General features: G+C 43.8%; 1 protein-coding gene across 1 annotated transcript; it reads right to left on the bottom strand.

Annotated features, from left to right (window-relative positions):
• Positions 1-4,010: 4,010 nt before the first annotated feature.
• LOC110769085 (putative E3 ubiquitin-protein ligase LUL4) lies at positions 4,011-5,832 on the bottom strand. Its single transcript, XM_088246996.1, has 4 exons — positions 5,806-5,832; positions 5,410-5,732; positions 4,815-5,322; positions 4,011-4,268 (listed from the first exon to the last, which is right to left on the bottom strand). Exons 1-4 carry the CDS (start codon positions 5,830-5,832, stop codon positions 4,155-4,157), a joined length of 972 nt encoding a protein of 323 aa, XP_088103122.1. The 3' UTR covers positions 4,011-4,154.
• Between the last annotated feature and the right edge of the window lie 14,739 nt (positions 5,833-20,571).

The following is a 20,571-nucleotide window of genomic DNA, read 5'->3' as shown; positions in this document are numbered from 1 at the left end:
GCTGTTTACTGTTGTTCAGTTTACATCTATAAAATCCTTTTTCCATGCTTAGAAAGATGAAGAAACGTAAATTTCAATTGCACTTGATCATTTCTGCATCATATATTCTTCCAATTTCTAAATTTTAATGCTAGGTACAAATTTTCAATGGACACCTAAACGTTAATATTTTTTGTCATAGAACCAATCAAGTCCTAGCACTAATGTATTCTACTCTCACTATTTACAAGTTTGAGTAATCAGAGAAACTATAGGACTACCTATTGCACTAGACGTGTTCTTTTCTCTCTACACAAAACTTAACTTCTTTTTCTGGTTCCCAGAATCAGACATATAAAACAAAGATTCACTGAGCTACCAAAGGAACTAACATGATAGAGTTAAATTATTTGGGAAATTTCCTATATCATAGATGGAAATTTCCTAGAAATCAAATTCTGGAAGTGAAGGCCACCAACGTCATGAATAAGAACTAATCTTATCCTCTATTCAAGTTAGGGTCCATTTGGCATAGCTAAGTTTATTTCAACAAAACATCCTTAAGGTTCACGTACCTGTCACAAATGGTCCCTACGAAATTTTTTTATTTTTTTATTTAAAATTCATAAGAAAATACCACAAAGTGTTTACTTCCAAAATGCAATCACTGCAGCTACCATCAAAATGATTAGGGTAAGATCTTGCCCAGCTTCCCAGGGAAATGTCTATCAAACAACACAAGGAAATATTACAACAACACAAATCTATCTTCTTCTTCTTCTTTCCTAATTATTTCTAATTCATAAAGCTCAAATAATCACAATTGTAACAAAACTTACCCATAAACTCCTCGCTTTTTTTCCGATGATATGTGTTTGTTCTAAATTCACTTTTCCGTTTTAGTAAATCAGCATCATCTTCATGAATTTCCTTATCTAGATTTGTCTTCAATTAATCTCCCAACCCTTTGACCTGATATAAGAAAATAACCAAAGAAAAATATAAGCAGCAATGTTTATGTATCAAGTCTGTCACGCCCTGAATTTTCAACCACAAATAACCCTTAAGTTATTACAAAACAAACCAATCCGGGACGCGAAGCTCGAAACCTAGTACATAGAAAATTTTATTTTCCTACAATCCGTTCTATACCCACAATGTAAATACACACTCAACTCTTCTAATTCAAATATTACATCACACGAATTAAATAATAAATTGAATAATCAACCTATTACATAAAGTACTCCTTAAGCTCATTACACACAACAGAAGTCTTCACATTATCACACAAGCTTTTTCATTAGCATTACACAATACTTGTATAATCAATGTACACATAATCAACAACATCATCACGATCACTATTCTTTTATTTTGAAAGAATTGTCCGGTCAACCACACTCACAAAACTGTTTCAAATCCGTTTTGAAACAGATAGGGCCACTTGGGCCTCTTGGTCAAAATTGACCAAATTGACTCTTCTTAAGCCCCTTTTATTAAAACTCAATAGGCCTTGGTTCTCAAACCGGTTTCTTAAGTTACTTTTCATTTCTTATGTTCCAACATAATCAATTAACTATTTAATTAATTATCTCTTCAATTAATCTAATTAATTGAATTATCATTGTCTTCGTCATCATCAATTATTTACCCAAATGACGAGCTTATCGTTGTGCGATCTATTAAGATTAACGAGGTCGTGGGCGATCCTTGAACTCTTTTTTTAACGAATGTGAATTAAAACTCCCTTTTAATTCTCCCTTTTATGAGGACCCACTTACGGAATGTTCTTAGGACTTCCACAAACCTTGAGTAACTTCCAGCAACATGTCACGACTATCCAAGCTAATATGGAATGTGTTTGGAGAACCCATTCAATTGGTATTGCAACGCAATTCGATCATTTTCTTTTATCAATGTTCTTGATCTAGCTAATAGGCCTGGGCGAGGTCCGGTTTCCACCTTACATCGAAATCGAAACCGAAACCGGCACTATTCAACTAGTGCGGTTCGGTGCAACTTTTAGAATAAATGGGTGGATAACCGCACCAACCTGGACTGCCAATTTTCGGTGCGGTTTTCTGGTTTCCAGTTCTGCAGCAGCTTCTTCTTTTATTTGTCCAGGTACTAGCTCCAAATTTCAAAAATTTTAAATAAAAAAAAAACCTATAATACCATAGCTGGACAATCTGTCTTCAAAAGTACATCAAACAATGTGCATTCCCTGTAGATTATACCCTTAATTTCCACAAAAAACAAAACAACCCGACTAAAACAAAATTCCCAAATTAATTTCTACAAACCCTAATTTTGCAATCAAACAAACTAGATTTGCAACCAATGTACGAAGGAGATGGACGGCCACAAAGACAAAATCGACGAACATCCATGGAAACAAAGCCCATCAGTTATATCAAGGAGAAAATGAGAAACACATACAAGAAAAATCGGAAAAAAGGAGAAAAACAGTGATAGAAGAAAGAAAAAAGGTAGGGTAGAAGAAAGAAAAAAGGTAGCGAGAGAGAAAAAAAAATAGAAGAGAGAGAGAGAGAGAGAGAGAGAGAGAGAGAGAGAGAGGATGTTCTTATTGAGTCAATCGTATTTTCTTATTGCAATCATTGGCCAGGTCGGGTGGTGGTTGTTTGGGATCCCCCAAGTGTTTACATGCAGTGCAGCAGACACATTTTTCAAGCTCTACAGAAAATCAATTCTTAGGACAAGCATTTTGGAAAGATATCACTAAGTTACAAAGTTGAATATATACAGTGCTTAATGGACTGGACAGGCAACATTAGAAAAGGAAATAGGAAAAGAGGGTGGTGATATGGGATTTTATGTCTAACTTTTACTGCAGGCAATTAGCACTGTAAGCATATAGATTAAAAGGATAACACCGAAACAGCCGGTGATTATATAAACAACTAACAAAGTGGGATATTACCAGCAATCAACACTATTATAGCAGAAAGAAGTGAAAACAGGAGGATTATGACAGCTTTGGACTAAAATTCTTCCCCCAAGAATTTTCACCATGTGAAGAAACCAAATAAAGCCAATGGTCATGTATCCAACCAACAAGAGAAATTAGTCTCCTAACTGGCCACATATAAGAATAACAAAGCCAGTTCCATACAACTCTGAAGGTCTCACAAATTTTTGTCCATGGTGAATTCACAGTGGTGTGATCAAGTTAAAAAGAAGACTAAAGCTAATATATAAATTTAACTGTAGTCCCTCGAGATGGACAAGATGTGATTCTCTAAAGAGCCTAACACACACAAACACAGACATATAAGCAATAACGGACTGAAGCCAAATACAGGAGGGATGTTCAATAAGATGCAAAGGACATCCTCTCACGGCCCACCTGAGATTTATATAGATTCTTAATTTGTCCCTTAAAAGACAACTTCAATGGAAAATATTCCCTCCCAGACTCTTTTTCAGCTGTATCCCAGAGTGAAAAAAGTCCCTCAGACCCAGAATGTTTCTCCTATCCAGATGCCCCAACCCCCAGACCTAGAATGTTCTTCATTCTCTTTCTTGACATACAGCTCACCATACTCCTGGCTAACCCATATGTACACACACAAAAGAAAATATATGTATAGAATCTATGGATATCATAGAGACTCAACCAAAGAGGGGGAAAGTTAAGAGTACACTCTTCACCCCCTTTCTTCTTCTCTCCCAAGAAAAGAAAAGGGTGAGAAGTGTGCATAAAAAGCATGAAAATTGAGAACTTTAAATTAAATACTGTATAACTCAAAAACTTCAAAAAAACATCTGATGCATTAGAGGAACAGGAGGTCTGGTGGAAAGTTTTTCAGCCATCTCTTTGAAATATGTAATTTGACAAGAAGGTTCCTTAAATGTAATGAAGGAAATCAGACCCACACTTTTAACTTGTCATTTGTTTTTTGAAGTTCTATACAAGTTGCATGTGTAGGAAACTGTTGAAGAAAGCTTGTGGCTCACACACACCACGTGTATAATGGTTAAGAAAGTTCTTTCTTGGAGAGGCTATGTAAGATAATCACATGCATATTAGAAAACATCGCATCAATTACAATATACAAAACAAAAATGCATTTATACAACAGGTGAAAGCACACATAAAAGAAGTCAATAGCCATACCACAATCCACATAGTATGGAGAAAAAAAGTATCTTCATTGACGACTTTTATTTATCTCGATCCCAATGAGTTCCTGAATGGGTTGACGGCAGATAGGGCATTTATTGGATTGAAGCGTCAACTCTTTTGCACAATCGCTGCACATACACTGGAAAAGACAAATAAAATGAGAATAAGAAACTGTAGTCTTAAAAGTGAAAAGCAAAAGAATAGAGGTGTTTATCCTAGCTTGCAATGTTGTATACAATTCTTGGAGTTATGAAGGACTCAAAACTATAATAAAAAATTTGATTTCTCATCATCTAGAGAAAATACATTTAGGGTACTTCAAAAGAAATTTGAAAAAGAGATGATAAAAACCAGGGTACCATGTTAGTGACCCAACCATCCAATGCTCTCACTCCTACTGATACTTTAGCAACTACTAAGATGAACTAAGAAAACTTGAAGGTTAGCAGTAATCTCCTCTAGGACCAACTAATGGTAGATGGTGATCAGATGAGTCAAGCCCATGTGCCGCGATGAGTTCATTCACAAGACACATGCTCGAGCACAATGTGCTTGAGCCTTCCTGATCATTATTCTTAACAGCATTTCTACCATATGGTACTAGTACAGATTCACCAGCATAATCTATGGTAATTAGCTCTCTCTCTCTCTCAATATAAATATCTAATCTTAGATAAAGTCTCACCATATGTCGACAAGGTAGCACAGCAGTGTCCTTAGGTTCAGTCATGCATATCACACACTCCTTCCCAGGGTCATTGTCATCAAAGCCTTCCACTGTCGAGCTTGCTATTCCATATATCTCACGTAGCTCATAACGAACTTCATCAATCCACAGTATCTGCCTAATTACTCTCACTTGGAAATGGTCACCATTGTTCTTTTCTAGTACAGCTTGAGTAATCTGCATACGAGGGGATGTATCTGGGGTAGCCTCAACAATATGCTCATCTGTTGAATGAGGTGGAAATGTTTCAGCAGATATTACAAGCGGAAATACATCTTCTCCGGGTGATGGTTTTGAAAGATCATCCAACTCAAAGAAACCTAAATCAATGCCTGTTCCTGAGGGCTGACGAAATTTTTGCCCGGAAACCTTCTGAAAGGGGACTCTCACTGGCACAAATGCTTCAGGGAATAGTGGAACAAACCTACAATCTGGCTCTTCCTTGGCAAAGTAGAACACTGTAATGCTGTCAATAAGAAGACATGATCATATAAACAGAACATGATATACCCCATAAGAAATGAAGATCACAAAAGCACTGATAATTAGGAACAAAAAATAACCAATAGCCTCTGATGCGAAGGCCTCAATTTTTCGATTTGCCTCACCCAGCTCCTTCTGAGACTCGGACAACTCTGCGCCTAGGCCACGCTTCTCTGCAGTTAACTTATTTACCAACGACAGCAGATCGGCATTCCTTTTCATCTCGGCATCAAGACGACCTCGCACGAGCTCTAGCTCCTCCTCCACCTTGGCCTTCTCCCCATAGGTCCTGTTCAGCTCGGCCATAGTCATGGCTTGCTCGTCCCTCTTTCCTCGGTCGAAATCTCGATGAGCAGCTACATTCTGGGCAGCGACGAAGAGCTTGAATGTAGCCTGCAGCAAGACAACAGAATGGGGACAGGTCTGCAGAGCAATATACAGCCAGAATGAGGTCAGAACCTGTTACCTTCAGTTGATCCTCCAGAGCCGACATGGTCATGCCACTACCCAATTTCCTCAGGAAACATGCTCTCCCCAACCTCCACTTTCAATACTCGCCTAGCCGCTTCTTGATAGCCACTCAACGCTCGCTCACTGTCCACCCAGGGTTCCAATGGTCCTGTCACAGGGTCCACACTTGACCTCTTTCCTGCCTGAGGAACTGCCGAGCTCATTGCCCGCTTACCCGTGTCTCGCCTCGGCTCACCCTCAGCACGCCTCTTGCCCGTGTCTCGTGCTGAAGCCTCCTCGGCTCGTCTCTTTTGCCCTGTTCGAGATGACTTAGCAGCCACGCTCGCGCCTTGACTCCTGGCCACTGATATATGTGGCGACCCTCCCACCCGAGGCGGTTGTGATGCACAGGCCGACCCGCTTTCCGACCCCTTGGCCAGCTTCATAAACTTCGCTTGCATACTGGGGTCGTTTCGATTAGGCCTCATCCCTGCGTATACACGAAGGGGAGAGCAGTCATTTACCTATCGATTTGCTTAGTCCCTCACTCGCTAGAAGAATGTCTGCAGCTCTCTCACTGCTCAGCAACGCAAGCACTTGACCAACTTGCTCTTGATCGGTAGCGGACAGATCGGCTCGGCAACGCAAGCACTTGATCAACCTGCACTTGATTCCACTGCAGTAGCCATGTGTTAGCACACCAAAAACAAAAAAGAAAAAAATAACAGCACAAGGGGCGAATAGGCAAATGAAGCAAAAACCACCCAACCCCTAGCAACACACACAAAGGCAAAAAGACCCGAGGCGTAGAACCAGTGCGGTTTCCATGTCTTTTAGGAAGAGGGATTGCTCTCTATCATTTTCCTCATCGCACTCTGAAGATAGCTGAAGCCGATTTGGTATGGACTCCTCTTCAATAGGAAGCAGTGCAACATTTGATGTGGAGCCACACCGACCCAAGCCATCCATTTCTGTAGGAATGGAGATAACAGTAGCTGAACCACTTGCGTCAGCATATCAACACACAACGTCACCCAGCCAAGGGGGGCGTGCTCGGTTTCTCATTCCCGGTCGGTGCTCTTAGCCTCACACTGATCGGAATGGCATACTCCTCTCTCAAGCGTTGTAACTTTTGTTGGGTCATCGTGCTCGGGTGATCGTCAGCTGACCATCCGTCCTTGATCTCCTCTGAACCCACATGACTGTCTACTCCACCACCCAAGCCAGATACGGCCACTGTGACTACCTCTGACTCCTCCCTCACCTTCTAGTTCGCCGCTTGCTCGGATGTACCCACTTCACCTTGCTCGAAAGTACCCATTTCACCTTGCTCGGCAGTACCTACTCCACCTTGCTCAGCCAACCCAACCCCTTGGTACTCGAAATTCCCACTGAGACCAATGGGCATGTCCTCTCCCATCTGATCGGCCGCCTCGCACATCTGCTCCACCACATCATCGTCCTCCCTATCATCCCTAAATACAGACCTATGCTCGGCGTCTCTTGCGAATCAGACATGTCTGATGGGCTTGACATCGCTCTACTGCTTATAAACACTTCAAACAACCGAAGAGGGGCAGGGGTGGAATCTAAGAATCAAACCGTACCAAAACAAGAAAAAACCGACGAACACTAACACTCCAAACCCAGGAAAACCAACCTACACACAGAAACGACTTTGGGAAAGGAAGAAGGATGAGGAAGGAAAGAAAAGAAAGAGGAAGGGCGAATGCTTACCGGAAATTTTTATTGCCGCAACGTCGGACCAATTCCTTCACTAAATTCGCTCAAAAATCGCTCAGAGCTCTCGCACGGCAGCAATGGTAGAACACTCGCACGAACGTGCCCTCCTCTTCCATTTATATCAACCACCCGATCATCCCCACCGTCCATTTTGAGCCTGCCCTGATCACGATGCTTGCACGTGGTCACACCACTTGAGCCGTTAGTTGAAGCGGCAGCAAATGTATCTGATGCGACCCTTCGGAAAGGCCATTAAATGCTTGGCGTAGCCAATCAACCAGAGCCACGTCACTCGTACTCGAGTATCTCCAATTTAAAACCTGGCACCACAACCCATCTTCCAAGGACCCTGATCAGCTGTAGACTTGGGGGCTATACTACCCGACCCTTGCTACGGCTTGGATAATGAGGGCTCGACTCATCTGAATTGGAGAGGCTAAGCAACTCCCCACCCAAGATTGGCTCCTTGAGTTAAGAGTTGGGGGGCTACTGTTGATAGGCCATACCACCACTATGAGACGAGCCCACTAGAAGACACCCCGTGGCATTGGTAAGCCAGGTCACTTAAACATACCGAGCCGATCTTGAGGGCAGGGTGTGACGAGGGGCTCGACCAGTGGTCGGAAGTCTAGAGAAATCGTTATACGGGTTGAAACAAGCTCCAAGGGCATGGAACTCAAAGTTCACTGGATACTTACCTTCTCTGGGTTTCAAAGTCTCTTAATCTGATCCCAATTTATTTGTCAAGCATCGTGGTTCAGATGTAGTCATCTTACTTCTTTATGTAGATGATATCATTTTAACGGGTTCTAATACGAGTCTCATTCAAGAAATCATTGCTGATCTTGGTTATGTTTTTGAGTTGAAAGATATGGGGCAACTATCCTATTTCTTGGGGCTATAGATTTCGTATCATAGTAATGGGGCTATTTTTGTACATCAGTCAAAGTACGCAAAGGATTTGCTAGCAAAGGCTGGTATGAGTACATGTAAAGCATGTTCTACCTAGGGATGGCAACGGGCCAGGTATGGTCCGGGTTTGCCAATACTATCCCCGACCTCGATTCCCAAACCCTCCTCCGTCCCCGCCCCCATCCCCGTTTAATAAGGTTTGGGGAATCCCCGCCCCGTACCCGTCGGGGGACCATCCCCCATACCCACCCCGAATCCCCGATTTTTTAAGGAAAAAATATAAACAAGAACTCCATGAAACAAATGAAGCCCCTTGAATCAGAACAAAAAAAAACCGAATCCCCCTGAAACTAGGGATGGCAACGGGCTGGGTATGGTCCGGATTTGCCAATACCATCCCCGACCCCGATTCCCAAACCCTCCCCCATCCCCGTTTAATAAGGTTTGGGGACTCCCCGCCCCGTACCCGTCGGGGGAACATCCCCATACCCGCCCCGAATTCTCGATTTTTTAAGGAAAAAATATAAACAAGAACTCCATGAAACAAACGAAGCCCCTTGAATCAGAACCAAAAAAAAACCGAATCCCCCTGAAACTAGGGATGGCAACAGGCCGGGTATGGTCCAGGTTTGCCAATACCATCCCCGACCCCGATTCCCAAACCCTCCCCCATCCCCGTTTAATAAGGTTTGGGGACTCCCCGCCCCGTACCCGTCGGGGGACCATCCCCCATACCCCGAATCCCCGATTTTTTAAGGAAAAAATATAAACAAGAACTCCATGAAACAAACGAAGCCCCTTGAATCAGAACAAAAAGAAACCGAATCCCCCTGAAACACTAAAGAAGAAACAAATTAAGAACAAAATCGATATCAAATGAAAGTTTCAAAAAAAAAAAAAAACCAAAATAACACAGTTATCAATTACTCTCCCCAACTCAAAAACTTCAAACCCATAGCGATAGAAATAGCAGACCTCCAATTCAGCAAGCATAAAATAATATAAAGAAAAAAAAGCTGAAATGTGCTCAATCATGCAAAATTCAAAGTGCCCGTATTATCAAACACTCAACCAGATTGATTTGCCAATATTCTAATAAGAAAGAATAAGAGGAAAGAAGAAAGAAAAAAGAAGAAAGAAGAAAGAAGAAAGAAGAGAGAAGAGAGAAGAAAGAAGAAGGAATAAGAAAGAAGGCGGCGATGGAAGAAAAGTAAAAAGAGAAAGCGCAAATGATGTTTGTTAGGGATAGGGTTAGTGTTTTTTATTGTAGCTGGAATGCAAGTATTAAATAATTTAAATATTTCACTAAAACACAACGTTTGTTTGTGCATTGATGGTAAGCATGGGCTTGTAATTGAGAAGTCAAGGGTTCAAAACACACAACCCATCTCCAATTTTTTTTAAATATAAATATACTTTTTCCAATTTTTTGAATTAATGACATATAATTTTTGTGAATCTTGCTAAAGTCTCATTATTTTTCTTCTTTTTCTTTCTCATCTTAACACCAAAATTGTACATGGATATGGTTCTTCTTCTTCCCGCCATATATGGATATGGATACCTTGATTATGAGAGTAATTTGTGTTTCTTGTCTACCTCCGTCATATACCCATAGAGTGGTATGTGATTACCAATCTACGTTAGTCATCTAATTGATGAAGAGTTCTAATCTATGTATGACTTGGTGTTTGATTATTTAGTGTTTGATTACCAATCTACATTAATCATCCAGTTGTTGCGATAGTATATTGTCTAATGTAAATGTGATGTTTGGTGTTTGACTATTTTCGCTATCTTTGGATTATTTGAATTTGTTGATTATACATGTTTGCATATGAATTTTATTGTTTAAAATCAATGTTAGTTATGATGTTTGATTATTTCGTTATCTTTGGATTTATTGATTATACATGTTTGCATATAAATTTTTTTTTTTTTTAAATCAATATTTGTTGTGGCATTTGATTATTTTTGTTATCTTTAAATTGTTTGAATATGTCGATTATACATGTTTGCATACGAATTTTGTTTTTTAAAATCAGTATTTGTTATGGTGTTTTGATTTTTTCCATTATATTTGGATTGTTTGAATTTATTGATTATTATAAATGTTTGCATATGAATTTTGTTTTTAAAATCCATGTTTGTTAGCTGGAACTGGAATCATGACCATTAAATTAATTAATTGTTTCTTTATAACAAAAGGACCCTTAGTGGAGTATTGGTAAGCTCTTGAGTTTTAAAGGAGGAGGTCATGGGTTCGAAACCCCTTGCCTCCATCCAAAAAATGTTTAAAGGTTTTTAAAATATATATTAATTAAAATTATAAATATATATTTCGGGGCGGGTTCGAGGACGGGAATATGTTTACCATACCCGGCCCGAACACCCGTAGAGGATTTTTTTTTTCGGGTTTCACCCGTACGCGTACCCGATTTGGCCCCAAAAATTCCCCCCCGTTAGAGCCGGGGACCCAATGGGGACCCGACCCAAAGTAAACCACATACTCAGATTTTGCCAACTAATAACTATTGAAACTTGCTATTTCCCACGAGATATGGTAATGCGTGGTTGTGATTTAACAGTTTTGCAATGTCCTAGTCTTGGATTTTTGATAATAAATTGCATGCGTTCATGTTTCGAGTGTTCTGGTTGACAACGATGGAATCTTCTAGTTGCACCTTGGTTGACAAAATCAGACTTATCGGATGTTGTAACATCAAAAATCAAGTTAGCAAATATGATCCTTTCCATCAAAATTTTGTTAAAATTGAAAACAATTCAATTTAAAATAAATTAAAAAAATTGTAATTAATTATTAAATATCCAAATTCAATCTAAAAATGAAATTAATAAAAAAAATTGTCTCCCCCAATTTCAAGCTCAAACCTCAACCACCTCCTAAACCCATAGCCACTCTCACTACACCCACTTCAACCCCAAAAAGTACACATTGTGTTTTGGTAGTGGAAAAGAAAGATGATTGATGGGTATATTTTATATTATATATTTAACTCCATTCTTAGTATATTTTGGTTGATATTTTGGAAGAATTTTGATACTTTGAATTATATTTCCAATATAGGACTTTCGACTTCTTCTGGAGCAAAACATAATCAAATGAACGAATTTTTGAGTAATTTTAGTTGGAGGACGTTCATGAGTCACTTAGCTTGATCTTAGCAGAATTATAGATTTTTATACCAAACGGTTATTCTCTGGCAATAAAATAAATGAGCAGTGCGCGGTGCTGGAATAGTGACATTTTGGGCCTTTATTGCGTTTTTGGAGCCCAAGATGACCTCAGATGGGTTCGTGGCCTTCTGGAGATATGTTCAGAATGTTTTTATATTTAAAACAAGCTATTTTGGGCCAGATTCGGAGGAGAGTTGAGCCCAAAACGTGGCTGGGCAGATTCTCCTAGTCCAATTTGGACTTTATTTTCTAGTATTATTTTATTTTAACCTAGTTTCCTTGTGGAGATTGGGCAGCTGGGTTTTAGGAGGTATTTAAGTTATGTTTCACAGAATTTTAAGAACTTCTCTTTTGGCTTTTGAACGCGACTTTGGCTAGGGTTTTTGAAGAGCTTCTACTTCCAGGTGTTTTTATTCTTATTCATTCAAATGATATTTTCTTGGATTTTAGTTATGAGTATGCGTAACTAATTCCTTTTGCTAGGGCGAGGCCATAAGCCTTAGCATGAATATGTAATTTTATTAATTTGCTTATGAATGGATGCATGTTTGCTTTGAATTATTAATCACTGCGTTTAAAACTATCTATCTATTTTAATGACTGATCACCATTAGGATATTTAGACAAGTAATTTGATGTAATTTTTGTTGGAACATCACCCTGAAATTGAGGAGGGCTTCTTGTGATTAGTAATTGTAGGTTCACTTACGGCGAACATCACGCTCTTAAGGACTGCATGGTTTTTCAAAGGGTTTTCACAAAGCTTAATGAGTTTTGCATGTTTATATTTGATCTGAACATTACGGACGGATTGCATGTAAGATATACGGTTTCGCTTGAACATCACAAGGAGAATATGCATTAGGAAAACCTAACCTTCCAAGCAAATATGTGGAAATTCATAAGTAATTGATAGAGTTGCATAGGATTGTGACGGTGATGGCTAAACCCTAGTTTTCTCTAAATTGTTAAGTTTAAAAATCCTATTACGTCTTTGCTGTTATTATTTCCTAACTTTCAGATTTCTTTTATTGTTAATTTAATCTTTTCAAATTCATAAATTTCAGATCTTTGATAAAATCTATTTTAATCATTAACTAAGAGTTAGTTTAATTACAAATTAGTCAAACAATCTTTGGGGACAACGACCTTGCATGAGCATTTATACTACAATTACCACCGTTTTGAAAGCTTTTGACCGGAGTGTTTTTTGGGCAAATTCTTTGGTGCGTGAAGGCTGTGCAGAAGGCGTTCCCAGTTCGACATTTGTTTCTGGTAAGCTTCCTTTCTTCTCTTTTCTTCATTCCTTCCTCTTCCTTCTTTGTACTCTGTGAGAGAGAGTTTATAAATTCCCGAGTCTTTCCTTATGGGTTTCCAGATTTTGTTCGTCGAGTGTTCTTGTTTTGGTGCGTTTGATCCATAGACTTGTCCTGGTCTTCCGTCGTACTGTTTGGTGGTGGAGTAAAAATGTGTAGCCGATCAGATGGGCGAGGATATGCCCGTCGGCCTCGGAGGGACTTTCGAGTACCGTAGAGCTGTAGGAAGAATAGAGGGTGAGGAGGCAGAGAGTGTCGACCAGAGTGGCAGGGGCACTGAGCTAGGGGAGCGAGGAGAGATACCCGGCGTGGTTATCGGGTCGGATGAGGAGGGAGACGATGACGTGGCGCGTATCCACCCGAGCACAGGGGGAGATAGGCGAGAAGCCAATGAGGCTGACACGAGGGTGGCTATAAGCTCGGATGACGTTCTGAGACAAGCACAGGAGTTGATACCAAGGATATATGGTCAGCTGATGAACATCCAAGCAGTATGACGCAGCAGAAGTTGGATCGGTTGCGGGTGGAGTATGCTATACCGAGCAGTGTGATACTGAGGGCGCCTACGGGGGATGAGAGACCGAGCACGCCTCCATTGGCATGGGTGACCTTGTGTGCAGACATGCTGAAGCAGGGGGTTCGTCTGCCATTATCCCCGTTTTTGCAAGAATGGATGAGTCGACTCGGTGTAGCCCCACACTAGATGAACCCCAATGTGTACAGGACAATGGTAAGTGTTCAAGCGTTGTGGCGACAAGTACATAGGACCGAGCCGACCATAGACCAGATGCTGCACTGCTTTCTGTTGAAAAGGAGCCCACACCAGGTTGGATTTTGCTATCTTCAGAGCGCAATGGGTAAGATAATTGAGAGCAACCCTTCCTCTCAGAAGACGTGGAAACCGCACTGGTTCTATGCGTCGGGTGCGTGAGAATTTGCCGAAGGGATAGAGCCGAGGCTCAAGAGGATACAGAGGCACTTCAGAATGCCAGGTCGGGCGGTCGGGCGAGATTTCGTCCATTGAGCCTTTGTTTGCTTATTATCCATACACATGCATACATGAATGTTTGTCCATTTATTTCTTTTAGTTGATGTTGACAAATCTAATGGGTAATGCAGTTGGGTTGGACCGAGCCGACCTCTCTCCCGCCGAGCAGGAGCAGTTGAACCAGGTGCTGTCGCTGCCTAGCACCGAGAGGGCTGCAGATAGACTTCTTGCTAGTGAAGGCCTGATCAGTGCTGCAGGTAAGGTTTATTTTTATTTTTACGCTACTCAGCGTTAATCGTTTGTGTTGGATGTCTGCAGTAATGAAACCGAGCAGGAACGACCCCAACATGGTGACCAAGCTCACGAAGATGGCCAAGAAGGGTCCGCTTGCTATGGTAGCTGGGGGCTCGCCTGCTACGGTGGCCAGGGGCTCGCAGGCAGTTCGGGTGGGGGCTTCTCCCCATATGTCAGTTGCTCGGAGTCAAGGGACCAGTGCAGCTGTCGGTCCTGCCCGAGGAGCGCCAAAGAAGCGAGCAGAAGAGCAGATATTCAAAGATTCGAGGAAGAGGCAGGCAGAAGAAGAGCCGAGGAAAGATACTGGGAAGAAGCCCATGGGCTCCGCCACCTCAGAGGGAACGAGGAGGGCGAGCGTGGATCCCATAGGCGAACCATTAGAGCCATGGTTGGACGGTGTAGCAGCAATTGGGAGGTATCAGGAGGCAGTGGGGTGTATTATGAAAGTGGATGTGATCGAGGGCTTGTTTACCGAGGAGATGGGCTATAGTCGGATGACCATGTCTACTCTGGAAGACCACCTGCGGGTAGGGTTTTCTGTCTTTCCCTCTGTTGAACAGGTTTTGTGCTTTTTCGGTTGTTACTGTTTGTGCCTGATAAATCACGGTCGTACACTAACCGAATGGGTTTTCCCCCTTGGCCTCAGCACCTATTCGGGATCCAAAACGCGGCGCTTTTGCCTTCCTCAAAACAAAGGAAAAGTTGCGAAGGCATAGTCATCTCGGCCTAACAACCACGGTATCATAAGGCCGAGGCTGAAGGACGAAGGGGACACCGCCGAAGATATTAAGAGTCAAATCATCACATGGCAGCAGGGTCCCACGCTTCATTTAATGAAGTAATGCCTCTGACTAGCAAACCCACTAGCCGCAAAAGGGCATTTAATGCACGAGGGAAGAAGGGAAGTGACTATGTCAGACTCCTAAGGACGAGTACCCCATGCCTATGTCAGACTCCTCTGCTCAAACTAAAGGACACGGAACGGTTCGTATGGGGAGCAGAACATTAAGCTGCCCTTGACGATATCAATAAATATTTATCTCAACCACCGGTCCTTATGCCGCCGAAAAGAGGGAAACCCTTAAGGCTTTACATTTCGGCTTCAGAGGGCTTTATCGGCTGTCTGCTGGCTCAAAACAACGAGTCGGAACGAGAGCAAGCAGTGCACTACCTGAGCCGTACCCTTAACATGGCCAAGCTAAACTACTCGCCGATCGAGAAATTATGCTTAGCGCTTTATTTCGCGGCTACCAAGTTTGGCCATTATATGCTTCCCTCGGTCGTTCAGATCATCTCCAAGACCGATCTCACCAAATATATGCTCACTTGGCCGATCATACGCGGCCGAATTGGGAAGTGGACGATGGCATTGTCCGAATTCACCTTCCAATATGTGGCTCAAAAGTCGATCAAGGGTCAGGCATTGACCGATTTCTTGGCTCACCACCCGGCTCAGGGGCAGGAAGAGGAGTTGGAGGTCGAGATCGGCATGGCCCGCGTGGAAAAGAACTACTGGACCATGTACTTCAACGGCTCCAGTACCGAGGCCAGGTCCGGAGCCGGAGTCGTGATCGAATCCCCTCAAGGACAAAGGTGGCAATTTGCGTTCCAGCTTGATTTCAAATGCACCAACAATCAGGCCGAATACGAGGCACTCATCATCGGTCTCGAAATTCTGAAAGAAATGAAGGCGACCCGTGTCTTGGTCTACGGTGATTCTCAGCTGGTAATTAACCAATTGACCGGGGAATACCAGTGCACAAGTGAGAATTTAACTATGTATTATGTAACGGCCCTCAATACGGCTGATGAATTTTCTAGGATTTCCTTTGTCTACGTACCGCGCACCGAAAACCATGAGGCCAATGAGATGGCCCAGGTGGCGTCAGGCGTGAATATTCCGGACAATGACCACGATCGTGTGATAAGAGTCGAGAGGCGTACCTTGCCAGCTTTGGCTGAACGGGGAATGACAACGCAAGTGTCATCGGCCGAGATCACCGACGAAGTCAACACGGCCGAGGCCGATTGGCGCTACCCTATAGTGAAGTATTTGCACGACCCCTCCGGCAGCCATGAGAGGACTACGCTTTTCCAGACTCGGTGTTATTTGATTTATCAAAACGAGCTGTATCGAAAGTGATCGGACGACTTATTGCTCCTATGTCCCAGTGCCGAAGACATCAAGGTTATCATGACCGAATCTCACGAGGGGATTTGTGGTGCTCACCAGTCTGGCGTCAAGATGAGGTGGTTGGTTCGGAGGCACGGCTATTACTGGCCGACCATTTTAAAAGATTGCATAGAGTATGCGAAGGGGTGTATCAAATGTCAAATCTACGGCCCTATACAAAGGGTACCGGCCGAAGCCCTCCACCCGGTTACTAAACCATGGCCGTTCAAGGGTTGGGCCGTGGATATCATCGGCAAAATCTATTCGGCCGCGTCCAACCAACACGCATGGATTTTGGTGGCAACCGACTATTTTACTAAATGGGTCGAGGTGGAGTCCTATCAGTCAATTTCTAGCGCACAGGTGGTCAAATTCTTCGAGAAACACATCGTCCACAGGTTCGGTATACCTGAAACTATCACGGTTGACAACGGCCCAGTTTTCACATCGGCCGAGACTCGGGAGTACACCAAAAAAATGGGGATCAAATTGGTTCACTCAACACCTTACTACCCCCAGTCTAACGGACAGGCCGAGGCGAGCAACAAGGTAATCAAGGGCATCCTTGAGAAAATGATTGAGGAAAAACCTAGGGCATGGCACGACTTACTCCCCGAAGCCCTTTGGGCTTACCGAGTCTCAAAACAATCGACCACGGTCCCATCTCCTTATGCCTTAACCTACGGTCATGACGCCATCGTTCCAATGGAGTTAAAGGTTCGGTCTCTCCATATGACCGAACAGCCTGGTGAAGAAAGGAAGGACTATGCGCAAGCTATGGCTCAGGAGTCGGAAGATTTGGAGCAATCCAGACTCGATGCTTATAACCTAATGCAGGCACAGAAGCAAATCGCGGCAAGGGCCTATAACAGAAAGGTCAAGCAGAAGACTTTCGCCGAAGGCGACTTGGTATGGCGAGCCGTGCTTCCTATCGGGACTAAGGACCCTCCGTTCGGCAAATTCTCACATAACTGGGAGGGGCCGTTTATTATCGAACGAATCCTGGGCCGAGGCGCATTCCAGTTAAGGGATAGGGATGGAGAATGGCACAGCCTACCAATAAACGGCCAGTATTTAAAGAAGTATACCCTGTCATTATGGGAGATGGCCGAGAATGGGTTATGAGGTTTTGCAACTGGAAGTAAACAACACAACGAAGATGTAAGAAAAAGCACGCTTTCAGACAAAAGGAAAGAGAAATCATACTTCATTTAGTTTAAAAAGGGGTCACGTTTACAAAGGAACGGCCAGGTCATGGCCGATTACAACATATAGGTATACATATGAGAAAAGATTAAATCCTAAGTCTGCGAACATCAGCTTCGTGGTCCCCTCGCCGGACAGGCAGACGTTTCTTCCTGAGGCAATATCTCTGCCACCCATGCCTTCACTAACCACGGCCCCACCAGGGGCGTCACTCAGGACATGGGTGCGACCAGGTGAACCCAGGGCCGTCATTCCAGCCAGGGGAAGGGGCGGCACTCAGGACACGGGTACGACCAGTTGAACCCAGGGCTGTCATTCCGGCCAGGGGAAGGGGCAGCACTCAGGACACGGGTACGACCAGGTGAACCCAGGGCCGTCATTCCGGCCAGAGGAAGGGGCGTCACTTTGGACATGGGTGCAGCTGGGTTGGAGCCAAGGCCGTCACTCAGGCCATGACCAAGGCTGTCATTCTGGGCATGAACGTAACTAAGCGAAGCCAGGGCCGTCACTCCGGCCATGGGTGCAACCCGGGTGCCCAGCCGAATGAACACGGCCACGTTGGAATCATCATACCAGGCCCTCCCATCTTCATCAATCGCATTGCAGTTTCTCCTCGGCCTCATAGGGAGGAAGGTCATCTTCCTCCGGGGCTGGGAAGGAATCTTGGCCGCATTTTGGTTCTGGCTCACGTCGACTTTCCAAGACGAAAGACAATTGGTGGACAGCAGGAGAGGAAGAGCCATCTGGTTCTGGCCAAACTGCCAAGTCGCAAGGTTCAGCGGATATGGCTCCTCGGTTTTGGAAGGGCTACAATAGGGGCCACTAGAGCAGGTTAAAATGAAGGAGAAAAGGGGTAGAGGAGGAACGAAGCACAGGAATCAACGAAAGGCTCAAGAATGTTTAAAGACAAGTAAAGAGGTCACTAAGCAAGAGGAGAGTTTCAGAATCAGAGAGAGAAGGCTGAGAAAACTAGGGAGTTTAGAGTGAACTTTCGAGGAGCGTGGACTTAAGGATTTTGAAGGCGTGAAGAAAAATGAAGGAAGGCAGGGTTTTTATACTAGCGCTGGAATTCAAAACAAGAGGTGTGATTCTCGAAAGACGAAATGACCTGACAACGCACTTGGAGCACGCGAAGATATGTCTGAAACCTGGGGGTCGACGTTTCGATTGGCGAGGCAAAATGATGGCTCGCACAAATCGAAAGCACGATGACATGTCGGAAGCCCAGAGACCGTCGTTTCATCTGACGAAACGAAGCGACGCCTCGCGTAAGTCTGGGCAATGATAGCCTGCACGACGTGCTTGAGCATTAAATGCGCCGACTGACCTGCGCATTTAATACCCCAGTTGTCAATCACTTCAGAAGGAATGCACAGGGTCCATCCCCTGAAAATCCATTCGGCCTCTGCCCATGCCGAGACCGAAGAATTCGGAGATGTGGGGGCAATCTTTGTGCCTGATAAATCACGGTCGTACACTAACCGAAGGGGTTTTCCCCCTCAGCCTCAGCACCTATTCGCGATCCAAAATGCGGCGCTTTTGCCTTTCTCAAAACAAAGGAAAAGTTGCGAAGGCATATTCATCTCGGCCTAACAACCACGGTATCATCAGGCCGAGGTCGAAGGACGAAGGGGACACGGCCGAAGATATTAAGAGTCAAATCGTCACATGGCAGCTGGGTCCCATGCTTCATTTAACGAAGTAACGCCTCTGACTAGCAAACCTACTAGCCGCAAAAGGGCATTTAATGCACGAGGGAAGAAGGGAAGTGACTAAAGTCAGGATTTGGTGACAAAAATCAGAGTGGTTAGGCGCAAACATATTTACAAATATTCTTGCAAATTGAGGTCAGATCACCAACCACCAAACAAGGGCATTAAATGCGTCCCCACGGCCAGAAGCGCAGAACCCACGATCAGGGCGGCAGCCGAGATTTACCAGGATTCATGGGGTCACACCACCATGCTTCACGATCACAAATGTCGATTGGACTACCCACTTGCTCTGATCAGGCTCCACCATGCAGATTTTCAGCCTCAATTACTCCTCCAAGAGCTCTTCCTATAAATACCAAGTTCAAGCTACATTCAAAGGGTTCAAACACCAAACCAAAAGACTCCCACGGAGCGAATTATATTTTCCTGTAATGCACTTTCAATATCTTTACTTACTTTCCTAGGAGTAGTGTTAGATTGTAAGGAAAATCCGTTCATCAATATATCATATGACCCTTGATTTTCAAGGCGCCGGAGCACCACCTCTGTTACTCTTTCATTCATCCCATATATCATACGACCGTCGCTCCCTGAGCAACGAGCCGGAGCAACGCCCAAAATCCACCATCAACACCACCACTAAACAGCCTTGTAGTTCAGGCCGTGAACCTGACGGCCGAGATCAGTTCCTCTCTCGGCCACAGTCGTTTGATAAGGAGTCGAACCCAAACAGGCGCACCAGTTAACCATTTCATCTACATCACCATCTCGACGCACGGTAGACCGTGCTGGCACGCCCGTGCAGAACCGCACCGCATCCAAAAGAAGGAAGCCACGTGTTAACGCATATCCCTTCGGCCCGGAACCCCAGGCCGTGAGATTTGCGCAGCCAACAGTTACTGAGTCCATTGTGCAGGCAACTATGAAGCTGTTCATCGCGGCCTAAAACGTAGCTGCGCATTGTGAGTTTGAGCGAGGCAAAAGGGATGAGCAGGCTGTGACCCTAGCCGAGCTGAAGAGGACGATTGGTGAGAAGTCAAAAGCGGAGGAGGACTTAGAGCTCGCGCAGGGTCGTCTTGAGGCGGAGATGAAAAAGAATGCAGAGCTACAGTCGTCGGTGAATAAGCTTACTGCGGACAAGCATGGCCTAGCAACAGAACTGTCCAGGACACAAAAAAGCCTGGACAAGGCCAATCGAAAGATTGAAGCCTCTGCATCAGAGCTGCGGTCCTGTTAT

This window comes from Prunus avium, chromosome 1 (genome assembly GCF_965620075.1).
Source record: "Prunus avium chromosome 1, drPruAviu1.hap1.1, whole genome shotgun sequence".
Lineage (NCBI taxonomy): Eukaryota > Viridiplantae > Streptophyta > Magnoliopsida > Rosales > Rosaceae > Prunus > Prunus avium.
Note: the sequence above shows the minus strand (reverse complement) of the source record. Positions and strands in the feature narration are given on the sequence as shown.

What these genes read in the sequence shown, in the direction of transcription:
- LOC110769085 (XM_088246996.1), bottom strand. Translation starts at nt 5,832, where the DNA reads ATGTCGGCTCTGGAGGATCAACTGAAG. An exon ending in GAGGCTATTGGTTATTTTTT is followed by an intron (nt 5,323 to 5,409) that starts GTTCCTAATTAT and finishes TCTTATTGACAG; the next exon opens with CATTACAGTGTTCTACTTTG. An exon ending in TGCTACCTTGTCGACATATG is followed by an intron (nt 4,269 to 4,814) that starts GTGAGACTTTAT and finishes TGTCTTTTCCAG; the next exon opens with TGTATGTGCAGCGATTGTGC.